Source organism: Ostrinia furnacalis, unplaced genomic scaffold, assembly GCF_004193835.3.
Source record: "Ostrinia furnacalis isolate ACB-3 unplaced genomic scaffold, ASM419383v2 OfSCF3968, whole genome shotgun sequence".
Taxonomy (NCBI): domain Eukaryota; kingdom Metazoa; phylum Arthropoda; class Insecta; order Lepidoptera; family Crambidae; genus Ostrinia; species Ostrinia furnacalis.
In genome coordinates, this window is record NW_021134207.1 from 531784 (window position 1) to 547411 (window position 15628).

At 36.4% G+C, this 15628-nt stretch overlaps 2 protein-coding genes across 2 annotated transcripts in view; both read left to right on the forward strand.

Annotated features, from left to right (window-relative positions):
• Nucleotides 1–15628, forward strand: part of LOC114358511 (uncharacterized) — a 65767-nt gene that overhangs the window by 36494 nt on the left and 13645 nt on the right. Inside the window, exon 5 of the mRNA XM_028312488.1 lies at nt 3482–3562. Within this exon, the coding sequence (XP_028168289.1) occupies nt 3482–3562 (81 nt within the window). The remainder of the gene's footprint in view (nt 1–3481; nt 3563–15628) is intronic.
• Nucleotides 10165–14543, forward strand: LOC114358520 (uncharacterized). Its single transcript, XM_028312502.1, has one exon. The coding sequence runs from the start codon at nt 10585–10587 to the stop codon at nt 14251–14253; it is 3669 nt and encodes a 1222-aa protein (XP_028168303.1). The 5' UTR covers nt 10165–10584; the 3' UTR covers nt 14254–14543.

The window sequence follows — 15628 nt, forward strand, 5'->3', positions numbered from 1 at the left end:
TTTTTATATTTTTCTGATAACCAGCATAACTTGCCTCAACACCCAGTTCCGGCTTGACGTTACATTACGGGACACCCTGTATAAATACACTTTTCTAAATAACACATTTACTGGAATAGCAAAATTCGCGAAGATGTCTGGAAAATCTTCTGCGATCTCACAGATTAGACTTGTCCCTGAATATTGTTAGAATTCGATGCGTATCTAAACTTTTTGTAACAAAATACGCCTGATACTTTGTAGGTAAGCTGAAAATAAGAAGCTTAGAACAAATTTCTTGGAACCAAATAACAGGTACCAGGTCACTACCCTCCTACATTTATTTATTAGCATTCGAATGTGGGTTATCCAAGACAAAGCGGTGCCAAATCCTGCGCACACCGTTTACTTCCCGGTGCGTTGTCACTCCGCGCTAGTCCTCTAGTTAACTCGGTGCTGGGGAACACCTCTTTAAATATTTATAAATAATCAGGTGCTTCTATTTATACGCTTAACGTCAAAAACACCGCGTAATCGGGAGGCAGGAAGCTAGGCTAATCAGACCATTGGTTCGCTCGAATGATATTTTGCAATCGGATCGGTTCGCGTGGTTCAGAGTTATGGTGAGTGCTTATTATAATTTGCCGTGTTTTGTAACAGGAATCCGGTTACAATTTGTGCTTTTGTTTCACGGAACTAACGTCACGGATGTCGGTGATTGATTTGTGATTCTTGGTAACGTTTCCTACGTTAGATTTAATTATAAACGGAAAGATTCGGAGGTGAAATGTTTTGGTCCGTCTTATTGTCAGGAAGTGACATACTTTTCTAATTGGACGTTGCTAGGAAAATGATGGGGCGAGATTTATTTCTTGGTAGTTGAGGGATCGGATTCATAATAAAACGGCCAATATGTTATAAGATTTTCATAAGGTACTTGTATAATTCATATTCCATGAAAATTCGGTAACAGTACCTACTGCTAGTATTTAACGTGAATGTTTATCATTGTCATGTGCACTAATTTCAGTGACCATGAAAGTTTTACAACATACAGTGCAATTTTAGCTAGACTACAGTTCATTTATCTTAGGCCGATAGTAGAATTAAATCTGTGCAAATGTACGCCTGTACATATTGACTAATGCTTACCGTAACTCCAAAACTACGTCGAACTGTTGAAAGTAAACATAATATTCCCGAAAAATGCTTGAGCCGCGGGGACGCTCGCAAATATAAACAAAGTGCACGATGGGAATCCTCGGCTCCCGAATAATTTATTGTTTGTAAAGATGCGACTTCATATTATTTGCCTCCCTTTTTCTCTGTTTCTACCTTATTCCAGGAAACTAAGCCCTTTGTGACACATCGTACAACGTGCGTCTTAAATTTTAGTGTGTTTAAAAAGAAAACTTATGTTTCTATGTTTCTCTTCTTCTTCATAAACAACAGCTTGCTAGGTGCAAGCTTCTTGTCTTTCTACCAGTATTATTAAAGAGTAGGCTAGGTTTTTCCCGTAGATACCTACTTTTACAATATTTTCAGCATGAGTTTTGAATTTACCTACTGCTAATTCAACAATAGTTATAAAATAGAGCAGTAGAGTCTTAATAAATACAGTATTAAAGTAATTTAGAGTAAACTCCAATGTGTGTGTAGCATAGTCGAAGCTACTATTTAGTAAAACCGACATTCTAGCATTGATTCCGATGGTTTTTGCGGCCACGCCCACGCTAAGCTGAACCTTAAATGATAATGTTCAGGATTAGGAAGTCAAACGGTATTACGACACAAACATACCCGATAGCTTAGGCAATGTCGATTAATGCGTGTTCTTCCTAAGAACTACAGATTAGACTGTTTACTATTTCTGTGGCTTGTAGCTCAGTGATAACGCTTTGGTGAATGGCGATCACTATTGTTAAGCAAATACGTCACAATTTCACAATAATAAATGGGTGAATTTTCAATGGCATTTATCACAAGCATCCCCATGTTTTAAGACATACAAAAGTAGCATTATCACTAGATCTATTTTAATTCCTACTATTTGAGAGAGTAGTTAGTACTGTAGAATAGTTTCTAAGTATTCTAAATACTACGGCTTTTTCCGTGTGGATTTCAATAAAATATAGCTTGTGCTGCAGCTGCTATCCATCAAATCAATCAAACAGTCTAGCGCCAACGTAGACAATCTCCGCGTGAATTTTTCAGCCTTAAAAACTTTTTCGCTTTAGTTGTATCTATGCTAGATTTTTAGATATAACCCCAACAATAGTCCAATTTTTATGCCGTAGCAATTCGTTTTCAATGGCGCGTATTTTTTCCGAATAATATGGAAAAGGCCGACAAAGCGCTGATAGAGTATTAGAATTGTAAATTTTGTGGCGGTGATCGCCTGCCATTAACTGATAGAATATCTGATTGTATATTCATTTTGCGAAAACTTCAATACACCTGAATGATGAGCAATTTGAAATTTGTAAATATTTACTGCGAAAAGTACACCATCTAAGATTCTATTTCCATTTCCATTTTTTTTACAAAATATTTTCAACATAAAAAAAATAAATCGTCTTCTTCATCTATCGGCTCACTAATTGGCACTTTCACTTGAATATTTAAATGAAGAAAATGTTTGATATCTGGTCGAAGTGGTCACCCATCCATTACCGCGGGCTAGGTGGATTTACTTCGGTAATCGCTACTAATCGACCCAGGATCGAGCCTGGAGACGCATGATACGGAGGGCCGATCCCAAATAAAATGGGAATGGGCCAGGCAAAGAAGAATCGCTACCAAAGCGCCGCCGCCCCTGAACATCAAATACTTCGTACCAAAATTTTACAACTACACTCGGCATCAAATAAATCGCACCTCCCGCGACAAGCACTTATCAAACGTATGCATCCCCACTTCCCACCAACATTGGTACCATTTGAAAGCCTAGTTCTAAACTTCATTTCATTAAAGGAAAGGTTTTTACCCCAAAAATGTGTCTTTACAAGGATCCAGAGTCACTTCTTCAAAAAATAGGTAGTTACGCTATAGCCATTTTTTATGACTATAAAACTGTTAAGTTAGGATTAATCGCTATCCATCTGGACACGTGAGATCTTTATTTGGTTTTATAACCATACAAATTGGTCTAATTGATCCCAGAGGTGAGCCCAAAGTGAGGTCTATTTTCATGTCACATTTATGGTGTATGTTAATCATTTATTTTTACAATATTTCTGAATAAAGAAAAATAAAATAAAATTTATTTAGAAATGAAATGTATTTTTCTTTATGGATATTTATTGGGCTTTCAAATAACACCAATATTGTTGGGTTAGGTACCATAATTGTGTCAGAAGAAAATCTTTAAAGTTCGCGTCGCGGAAGGTGCGGTTTATTTGATGTTGAGTGTATTAACATTTATTAAAAAAATATACAGTAAGCAATAATTATTTAAAGGAAATTGTATCTAAAGTCATTAACCTAAGGTTTCTTGTTCCAGCGGAAGCGTCGCCGAGCGATGCGCTGACCGGCAAGCCGCCTCCGAGGTCGCCGTCGCACGCGCCGCCCAGCCCGCACAAACGTGAGTCTCTTTGCCTCTCTTTGTCACTCTTTGTCCGACCCGACCAGCGAGTCGCCTCTCTTTGTAACCACGAGCCCTTTGTTCGACCCCCACAGAACAAAACACTCGCCCAAACATCCTTGTTTTGGTCAAAGATCACGTTACAAATAACCTCTTTGTTGTTAATATTAGAACAAATGGAACTGTGTGACAATACTTCTAAAATTAACGCCAAAACAGGTTGTAATTACAGTTATTGTTCTTTGACAGAGTTAATTATTGTTCTAGTTTCGCCAATCGTTAATGAATATACAATTGATCCAAAAAACTCTTAAGTAGTCTAGGTAGGATAACTACGTTTTAGGTTTAATCACACCTATACCTCACCCATGTTATCATAATTTGCCAGACAAATTAGGTTTCCCCACAAAGGACTTGTCACAGAGTAAGATAGCAGCATATTATGCGACGGTCAGCGGATTAGCAAGTAAAATCGGCCGATTGTGAAGCGGCGACCTAACTTATTTGTGAGTGGTCTGTAGCCTGGTTTGGTAGTAAGGATGTTTGGAGGCGCGTAATGGTATGCGCATATGAAAGTAACAAATAGGAGGGGCAGGTACAATCATCGGTTACAATTACCAGACACTTTTACCTTACCATAATACTCGTATTATGGTCATAAAGTAGAGAGAGAAAATGTCTCTTCTGTAAAATTAAAAAAAAAAACATTAATTAAGTCCTTTTCTACCGAAGATGTGATTATGATGGTACATCAAGCTTAACTTTCCTATCTTATGTTGTTATACTCGTAGGTGCGATTGAAATAAAAACGTAGAGTCTGGTATGTAAATAATGAGCAGCATCTTTATACATTACAGTACATATAAACATTTCTAACACGTGAGCACAAATGTTATTTTCATTGAGACTATACTCATAGTTACTCCGGTCCATTTTGTTACTTAGGTTCAATATCCTTTGCAATAACGAAGCTCTCGCTGCATTGCGCCCTCTGCTCTCGCAATAACCTATCCCACGTGCCGGCGCTCCCGTTAGAATTCTTTTTGAAGTGAAACGTGTCAAACTAACACTGAGCTTCGCGCCTGCAGTCACATTCACCTTATAACCCTTTGACAGTGTGCCAAAAAACCGGCTCCGGCGACCGCGGCCGGCTTGGCACACCGCGCCGGATCTATCCAGCGATTATGTCATGCATAGCAATACCAATAACCAACCTCCGTTTTGTTATTCCACGGCGCAAACAAATATTCGACTTTCATTTTTATTGTCGCGCAAAAAGCCGGTCGAGGGTGATATTTCTGGAGATCGCGAGTGCATGTTTACTGGGCAGGCGCATTCGCTGTGCGTCTGCGTCACAGTCTATTTCGGTTACTTTTATTGCCCGCATAGGTATTGTATTGGCGTCTAAACTATCAAACTCTACACGTAATCATCAGACATACCATTGAGTCGTTTTTATAAATTGAAGAGGTTTTTTCTAGAAACCTAGCTTACCTAATTTGAAAACTAAATTTGTTTACCTCAAACCAGCCTGTCTCGTGCGATAAGAAATTTCAGTGTCCTTCACGCTTTCAACAATGTCATACTATATTTTCAGGCTAGCTCAAAATTACTAGAATTAGGTAGATATTAGGAGAAATTCGTGCCAGTAAAATGATTTTATTGGAGTTTTACTTTATGAAACTGACTCGCTAGCTCCCATATTAAAATTCTAAGTGACCGTTTGCAAGCTCGTGAAAAAGCGAACCCTTGACGTGAAAATTTCATTAAAAACTAAAACTCATTAAAACTCATTTATTTCTGTAAATAGGCTTAAAAAAAGCACTTTTACACGTCCCAATATTAACCCTACCACTGCTTCAGGACAATAAATGGGCCAGTGCTGAGAAGAAGCAGCGCAAGAAACTCAGTCACTATTGTCAGCCTCTTTTTCAAAGGTTTACATGCTTTAAAATGTACAAAGTTATAAATATTTATGCGAGCTAGGCAGTAACGTATCCCAAACATTTTTATCTTTTAAATAATCATCGACTTTATAGTAGCCTTTTTTCATTAAGGTACTTTTAATATGTGCTTTGAATTTATGAATGGGTAGTTCTACAACAGTTTGTGGTAATTTATTAAAGAATTTAATACATTTTCCCATAAATGAATTACCAATCTTATGCAATCTGAAATTTGGAACGGCAAGTTTATTTTTGTTTCTTGTATTAAAGTTATGCAAATCGCTCTTTTTCGTGAATTGCTCTATATTTTTGCGGACATATAAAAGGTTTTCATAAATGAACTGTGAAGCTACTGTCAGTATGTTTATTTCCTTAAAAAAATCTTTCAAGGAAAATCGGGGTCCAAGGTTATAAATGGCCCGCACTGCTCTCTTCTGCAGAACAAACACAGTTTCAATGTCCGCGGCTGAGCCCCACAACAATATGCCGTATGACATTATACTATGAAAATAGCTAAAATATACTAGCCTTGCCGTTTCAATGTCAGTTAATTGCCTTATCTTTCTCACTGCAAAAGCAGCCGAACTGAGCCTTTTTGACAAAGTTTCAATATGAGGACCCCATTGAAGTTTAGCATCTAAAGTGATTCCCAGGAATGTTGTGGAATTTATGCTATTTAATGGTTCATTCTTCACCATTAATTGCGTGGAAACCTGCCTCACATTAGGTAAGGTAAATTTAATGCACTTAGTTTTGTTTGCATTTAACAATAAGTTGTTAACAGTGAACCAATGTAGAACCTGTGAGAGTGTGTTATTAATATCGTCAAAATTTACTTTACCTCTATCAACTTTGAAAATGAGAGATGTGTCATCAGCAAATAACACAATATCACACAGATCTTTTACAAAGTAAGGAAGGTCATTAATGTAAATAAGAAATAGCAAAGGTCCCAGTATTGATCCCTGCGGCACACCCATAGTAAGAGGTGCTCCAGAAGACTCAGTTCCGTTAATACAAACTTTTTGTTTTCTGCCTGTGAGATACGAGTTCAGCAGATCAAGTGACTTATTCGAAACACCATAATGTCGCAATTTGTTTAGTAAGGTTTGGTGGTCTACACAATCAAACGCTTTTGAAAGATCACAGAAAATACCAACAGCGTCCTTTTTACTCCCCATCATAAACAAGTTATTAAAACTTACCATGACCTAGGTCAAGCAGATCACATTGACAGCCTGAATAATACTGCATCCACTGAAATAGTTTAATTCAGTTTAGAAGTCTCGTACGTTGTAAAAAATAATGCAAACGACTGTACTGAAATAAATTGTACTTAGAGAGTTGAATGGGAGTGTGTTGGCGAACGAAAAATGCACGACAGTAGCGTCATACAAAGTTACAAACCCAGATTACAAATACAATTTAACGTTACTGATTTTTAAGCCAGCAAATTGTTAAGCCAGAAAGTTACGAGTTACGAGTATTAATTCGAGAAACAGCTTATTATTATTCATCACTTGTATAAAAATTCAACTTATTTAATTCAATTTAATTTAATTCAATTAATTTATTCAAAATCAACCTACTTCTAAAACTTAATTACACCGTGAAAAACATAAAATATATTGTACATCCTCTGCAGTTAATTAAAGTGTTTACGACCAATGACATTCAATAAACTGATTTGAACTTTCAATCTGATAAACTGGACTTTCAATCCCATAAAGTAGCTTACCATAGGTAGAACCTTTCGTACTGTACCGGCTAGAGAGACAATCGTAAATTATAATTGAATGTTTATTAAACTGGAAATACATTTGCTTCTATTCTTTTTTCTTTCTCTGGAGTACGGATTTAAAACGCGTTCGGTGCAAGAACAATAGTCTTGACCTATTTTCTCGTATCTTGTTTTATTTCTGAAATATTAATACGGGAAATGTTTCTGACTTGTATATGGACAAAAATATGCTCTCAACATTTATATTAAAACATGTATTTATAGGGAAAATATGTAGATATTCAAGACATTGATATCGCTGTTTCAGTAAAAGCTGTTGGTATTTCCAGTTGACTAAATTCGAGGTATTGCACAATTTTGCACCATATTACTAAAGGATTCATAAACAACCTTGTTTAAAACGTTGTTTACCAAAGCGGGCACAATTTCAGAATATCGATACCACATTTTAAGCTTTCTTATTAATTTGAAGCACTTCGCTAAGTAAATTATGTAACATCCTAATTTATATCCAATTTGGCACGATCCCCGCCGCGTTCCATCATGCCTCGGATTATTAGAATATGTAGGTATTTTATTTTCGGGAGGAGAAAGCAACCGTGTAACAAACTTAGCGTTATTGAGAACATAATGCGTATTATACGGTGTTTATTATATTTAAAATCTTTATTTCACACAAATATTGCGGTACAAAAGGTGAACTAAAAGCCGTGTGGCATTCTCGCATTCTCTATCAGTGTGTTTACGACTCTATCTTACATTTACATAAACCACATTTAACAAACGCAGTCAATAGAAGACCTACTTACTCATAAATAAAAGTAAAATTATTTATAGTCTCCTCCACTGTACATTAAAAAAGAATACAAATAAGGTTGAGAAAAGCCTGAATGCTATAGAGTTAGGGACAAACATTGATTTTCAGTAATTTCTCATCGTGGTTCTGAAATAACTTTTGATCAAGTACATTATCTTTAATGGAAATCTTGCTGCTCTTGTATTTAGTACAGCCTTACTAATAGTTATACAACGATCATCACTGTAGGCACTAAACATGCACTTGTTCAAGAGCACTCAGGCGCGACATTGTCAGTTATGTTTGTCGTTGAATAATTTTGAAGAATCTACCTTTTTTGCACATTTGGTAAACATGAATCGACAAAATTACATACATTAAGTTTTTTGTTTAGCTATGATATCATAATTATTTTCACGTCATGCCTAAATACTAGTGCCTAAATAAAAACTATAGTCTGACTAAAATGAGTATTTTAACAGTACAAAAGAATAGACGGATTGGGAATTTTATTATGAGGTAGACAGACAGTTTAAAGAATTTATCTAAGCATACGACGACTTCCAATACTTATTAAATATTTAATAAAAGATTTGAACCTGCACATTATTGGATCGTGCAGCTAGTTCAACCAGCATTCTATTATAAACACTTGTAGAGAGAAGAAAAATACTTTTTTTTTACCATACAAAGATTTGAAACGGTACACCATTTTTCCTTCAAATTGCTTTAAATGTTATGATTACTCGCCTACAACCAAGTAGGCGGTCTCCTTGCATGCGAGTATAGGAAATTACATCATTTCGTTCTCAGATTTGTATCTAGGTAGATACGGTTTTGGCAGACTGCGAAACTAAATACTTGCTAAATAGTTTAATCGTGACACATTATTTTTCTTTCACGTCACTCCCAGACTATTTTGTTGCCGAATATTCTTTAAGGCTAGGTTGCACGGTCTTACATTTACTATAACAAACGTCAGAAGTCAGTTAAACTCCATACGAAACACCGCTTATGGATTTAGTTACGGTTAAATAAGGTGGTGCAAGTTAGCCTAAGCTTAGCATTATTCTTTAGGAAGGTAGCAATTTTAGGCTAAAACTCCTCCTATGTTCTTTTAATTAATTTCGTTGCGGGTCCAATGACAGTTTAACTTTCCCCCTAACCCAACCAATGAAGGTCAAGTTTGTCCAACTTGACCTTCATTGGTTGGGTTTTTGTGACGGTCAAGCTGTAGATCCTGGCTACACAGGAGTTGCAGTGGTGGGAACGAGAGGTGGGAATAGTCCCGTAATATTGAATTTTGTTAGATACTGAACATTTCCAAATGTAGCTGATTGTAAATAACTGTTATTTTCGTGTAAGCCAATATTTTTTCAATGGAAAATTTGTGTCGTTATGCAAGTACTCGTATGTCGCCGACAACAAGATAAATATTTGATTGGCCGTAACTGCCTTGCACCAGTGGAAGTGGTCAATCAATGCCTACTTAGGTGACCTGCAAGTCTGGTACCGGCTGCGTTAGTCTAGTTTTAGTCTATGTTACGTAATGGTACATTTTTCTTCCTGATTCGACAAAATACTTGCGATACAAGTTTATCACATTCCAAGTATATGTTCTAATGATCAATTAATGGAACTAAATTATATTTTGCTTTTAATCTGTCTCGTAGAAATAAATCGGAATGGATTTTATAACAATTAAATTAATATTTTCCCAAAAACGATTAGGAAAACTCTTTAAAAAAGAGAAAAATACCGCACGTGTATTTGAAGTTGAATAACAAATCATGTAACTCAACCTTGACTGTACATATCTCACCGCCTTTATTTTCATGTTCATGTCATCAGAATTATAAATACCAAAGCATACATTTAATACATACGCACATCAAAACAATAATATCCCTACCTAAAAACGGAATGATAATGCCATTGTGATACCTGCACGATGAATTATTTCGTATGCGTCCCGGTCATCTAATTCCTAATAAGTTGCATGGGCTATTATGTTTTTTTGCTCCCCGTTACATCCCTAAAATAGTCAGCGTGTGTGTGTGTGCAATATTAATTAGCGTAATGATTTACATAGTGGTCGATAATACGGGCATGGCGCGAGTGTGCGAGGGCCGCGCTCCCTCGAGCCGAGCCGGCCGCCGCGCGCGCACTCGCGTTCACGTCTCCGCGTAAAAATAAAGTCCACGCCGCGCTCGCGCACTTCAACCCATTTATAATTATCAGTAAATCGCTGCACGAGCGCTTGACTGCCGCGGCCGGCGACCGCTCGCTGAAAAGAAAATCACAATCCCAACCACGAACTTAGCCCTCGCTCTCCCCGTCCCCCTGGCCCTTTACGCGACTCGCAAATCGTACCGGCCCTAGTCCTACCGGCGTCCCGGCCGACAGCCCCGAGACTGTCGCTCCTACGCAATACACACCGGTGACGGAACCGAAAACGCGCTCCATTGGACAACGTGTGTGCTCTGTGATTACGATTATGTTGTGTCAGTGATAACAGTGTGACGGTTGTTATATAAACATGCCCGAAAAGTCTAAACGTCGGAAAAACAATAAAAATAAACGGAAAAATAAAAACAATCGACCTGATAACAATAAGAATGCGAACAGTGATGTGAAGGATCTCGCTTCGGTTGAGTCGGGTAGTGTTCAAAGTTTAGAATGCCTGGACAACAATGAAGTGACTAATTTACAGGCGGAAAATGTTGCTGAAGTCGTGCAACCGTGCACGGGTGACTTAATTAGTGATGCAGAAAATAGTATTCAAAATGAATGCAGTTCGCAGACGTGTCAACAAGATCTTAATAATAATAGTGAAACTTCAGAAGTATCCTGTGATCCGGTGATAATTGCAGATTCTGAGACGCAGGATTCTGAAACATATATTGTAGAATCTCCAGAACAGACAGTGAAAAGTAAGCCTAAGACTAAACTGAGTAATAAAATAAAAAGCAAAAGCTTAGATAATGACGATGATACAAAAATTGAAGAAATAACAGATGATGGTGGCGATCAATGTGAAAATGATAATAGTATGACAGTAATAGACAGTAATGTCTTAGTTTCTGATGTAGAATCAGACGTAGAATGGGAAAAAATAGATGAAGATGAAACCACTCAGCCCGAAGAACATGCAACAGGAACATTGTCTATTACTACTATTCCTCTAAACGTCGCACTATGTGAACAAGCTAAATCACTTACTCCTGACGAGGAAACTTTAAGACATTACTTAAAAACATTAAACCTATCGACACATCCTAATGTTAATGCAATCGAAATCAAAACAGAAATTGAACAAATAATAAATCGTGAAATAAGACACCGACTTCGCAAAAAAGGTCTTGCTGATGATTTTATTCCTTCAAGGTTGGGTCCCCCAAGGATTTTAGATGTGATCGATGAAGAAGGTAGTAGCGAATCATCTTTAACATCGCGTAGACAGTCATATCTTAGCGATAAAAAGAGTGACAATGAAGAATTAGAAGATGATGTTTTTGAAGATCCGTCAAAGGTTACAAAAAAGCAATCTTCAAAGTCCACATCTACTATTGGGCGAAGCCATAAAATGATAGGTCAATTAGTACCTCAAGAATGTTTCTTAGTTGGAGCTAAGTTAAAGGAATCTGAAGTTGCAGAAGCTCGAGGTGACTGGACTATGCAAACTGTTGAGAAAATGAAAGGGGCTGAGGTTGTTTATTTAACAGATTCATCTAGCAGTACCAGCTCAGTCCACGAACTATGCGATGAAATTGACAATGGCGAGGATACTGACGTTTCAGTCCGAATGATAACTCCGACTATAGAAGTAACTGATACAGACAAATTACTGAAAAATACTTTTATCACTGAAAACGATAAAAATATTGATTTGCAACTGGAAAAAGACAAAAATATAGAAATTTTGACGAATAGTGAAGAAAATGATCTGAATAATAGTGACAAAGCAAATGATCATGAAATAATAGTTTCATCAATTGATGATATTAAAACAAATTTGTATGTCAAAGATATTGATGAACATTGTCAAGATAGCCTTACAGATACTACAAACAAGAAAGTAGACTTACAAACGAGTGATAAATCAAAATCAGACGAAGACTACAATCTTCAAATGAAAGTACTCAAATGCGAATTGAATGATGCTATCAATAATTTGATAAAAGAAGTTTCTAGTGACTCTGAGACTAATGAAAATCCTAAAGACAATTTTGTGCGTCAAGATTCTTCTAGTAGTGTTGGCTCCTCTTCCCAATGCACGGCAAAATATAATCCAACCCACTCCTCCTTGAATGATGTTTCTAACATGGTGCATGATGAGATGAGCTCAGGTCCCAAATTATCTAGAAATAATTCTCAAGAAAATAGCGCAAGTCATGTAAAAGATGTATTTGAATGTGTTACAGGGGCACCTGCACAAAATAACAACGAAAGCGATCTCAAAACCATTCAGCCTTCAGCTTTACGAGATATTTGTGTCAGAAGAATTGCTTCTTTGCCATATGGAGAAAAAATACTAGAAGAATTAGCATCTGTATCAGAACGCTTGCAAAGTATTAATAGTTTTGGCATTAAAACTGTTAACAATAAGGAATTAGTATCTACTGAAGAAAATCAAACTAAGAACATGCCTTATTTTCCTTTGCCAGATGTATCGGTGATTGAAAAAGTATCTTTGCCAATTCATCAGAAGAAACCTCAGCCACCTCCTGTACAACCCAGAAATTCTTCTTTAAAGAAATCTCAAGATGATAATCACTGGACTGGTGTGCCAACTGAGGTCGAACCAGTTTATGTATGCTTTTCTCCATCACAAAAAATGCTTATGGAAAAAACAAACACTGTTATTACTAAAGAAGATGCATCACAACTTGTTGATATGCACAAAAAATATGTTGATCGCAGGGGTTATAACGAACCTAACCACACTAAGAAACATAATGTTGAAGAACTCCAAGATCCACCAATAGTTCCTTTCAAGTCTCAGACTGGTAGTCGTTTGCTAGCACTAATACGAGACCCAACAGTCACCTCCAATGTAAATTCAAATGTTAACAGTCGTTACCAAAGCAGTTATGAGAATATCAGGAAAACTTTTAGCAATTATGAAAGGAAAAATGAAAACAACTTTTCTTCTAATTTTAAACCTATTCCACCACCAAGACCAAAGAAATATTCATCATCTTTTTACGAAAGTGACGAAAGTTCAGACTTCACAGACAACTCTATGCGTTCGATTAGAAGCGAAAAAAAGTCGTTCCATTACTCAACGGGAAATCTGAGTAAAGATATAGAAAATGATATATCGTCGATACAAAACATGCACCGATATTATACTCATACTCGTGATAGTTTGAGTGATCTTAATCGTCCTAGACGACCCTCTTTACCCAAAGATCTCTGTGATCAACAAATGGAGTATATTCGTCGAAAAGAGAAGGAAGTAGAAGCTGAAATCAAACGCTTAGAACAGGAAAAAATCCATATGGCTGCAAGCAAAAAAGGTCCCAGAGCTCCGTTAATAGCCGAAAAACCTGCGCCAGAAAGAAATATCCTAATGGATGATCATCATTTTGCGCAGAAAAAAGATGTATCTTTATCCCAATCCTCTGAAAAACTAAATAGGAGTAAATTATCATCAGTTTTTAGCAGCAGTCAAGAGGAACTCTTGCGTGACAAAATGTATTCCGAGTACGTAACTCAAATGGCAGAAAGACAAGAAAGAAAACAACATAAAATTATCAAAATTACCAACCCGACTCCATCATTAAATAGTAGTAATAGAACAGTGTCTAAAAGTTTATCAGCTCTTGAAATACTTGATTCTAAAGTAAATAATCGTATTGAAAAGGAGTTTATATCAAAAGCCAGAGAAAGATGGAATAAGCTTGGTATAGCAGATCCCGAAACTGAAGACGAAAGAGATAATAAGGATGTGTATAGGGAACCAAAAGTGATAGAACATAAGATCAAAGTGATTGAGGGTGGTGAGGAGACTGATGTTAAAAAGTTGCCTTCACATTTGCAAGAGTTTGTGACTTTTACAGCGAAACAAAAAGAACAAGGGGCTGCCAGTTCTGGTGAGTCAGGCTCCGGGTCTGCATCTCCGCACGTTGTGATTTGGTGTGCAGTGATAATTTTAGTTTTAGCTGTTGGAAAATACTTTATGCGCCTATTGAGAAATAAGTGAACTAACTTTATTATCCTTGACTGTATTTCTGGCATAAAACTCTGTGTTTGCGTAGTTTGTTTGTGATTGTTTGCATGAATGTGTTTCAATATCTACCATTTTTCCTTCTACCCAGTTATCGACAGAACATTGATGATATCTCCAAATTAATAAGGTAAGTTTCATTGCCAGATGTGCATTATTATTTTCCATTTAGTAAATGGAATCGTTTGATGAATCAGTGTTAGTGTAATAATAATATATAAATATCTGACGTTGTATTCAGGCGTCCATTACGATCGAATTTGATGTGTATTTCCATTTTGACCTAAAGTTACCAATAGATTAAAGTTAATAAAATTCTGATCAAATGTTTTTGCGTCATAAGTTTAATGACATTTTATTATCAACTGAAGTTGATTGGTATTTAAACAATGCTTTATAATAAGTACTACGAGTATTTGCACAGGTGAACCTTGTTCGGATATCCTTTGTGTATTTTCAATGTTGAAGACGTATGAGCCAACCAACTCTTCAAAATAAATGAAATGCATACGGCGAGTTTACATTATCGACTATGTAAATGAACTGAAACGTGTTAAATTTTTAACAGAAATACCCAATGCATTTTAATAAATTTTAATTAATAGCATTACCTATTATTTGATAGATGATACTGTAGGATTGCATTTTGACCTGCATTAGATGTCAGTGGTGATAACAGACCTTGAGTGACTGCAAAATATACATAGCTGTTATGTTTTGATGTAGTTATAAATATTGTTTACAGTTTCTGGTCTATGTTTATTGAATAAACGTTTGTGTGATTGTATAAATATAATGTTTGATTTTTTCTTTGATTAGATAGATCTTTGAATCAATTTCATTCCAATGGTATTATCATCTCTATTTTATCAATTTTCATTTAGTAAACATTAATGATCGTTCGAAATATTGTAGTTTACAAGTAAGTGGAATTTCATGAATATTCTCTCATACAAATACATACATACACAACAATATGCCTAACAGCGTGACTGACAGCCGTTAGTGACTGTTATTCGCTTTATCTTATTGACGAATACACGTCGCAAATAAACGATAGCTCCTCAATTGTTATCTTCAATCAGTATTAATTTTGACGTCAATATGTGTTATAAGAAAGTCATTTGCCATCAGCTGGTCCAAATACTTAGTTGCAATACGCATAATTTTCAGAATAAACGTACGCGTTGTCCGTGAAAGTATGTGGATCGTCTAAATCGGTGCAAATGGGTGCGGTGACTCAAATTCACAAACGTACGGCACGTTATTCTAAAGCTTTGCGCCTTCAAAAATAATACTCGCATTATATCCGGAGAAATGGGAACGAATATGCCCAACCTCATAAGCCACC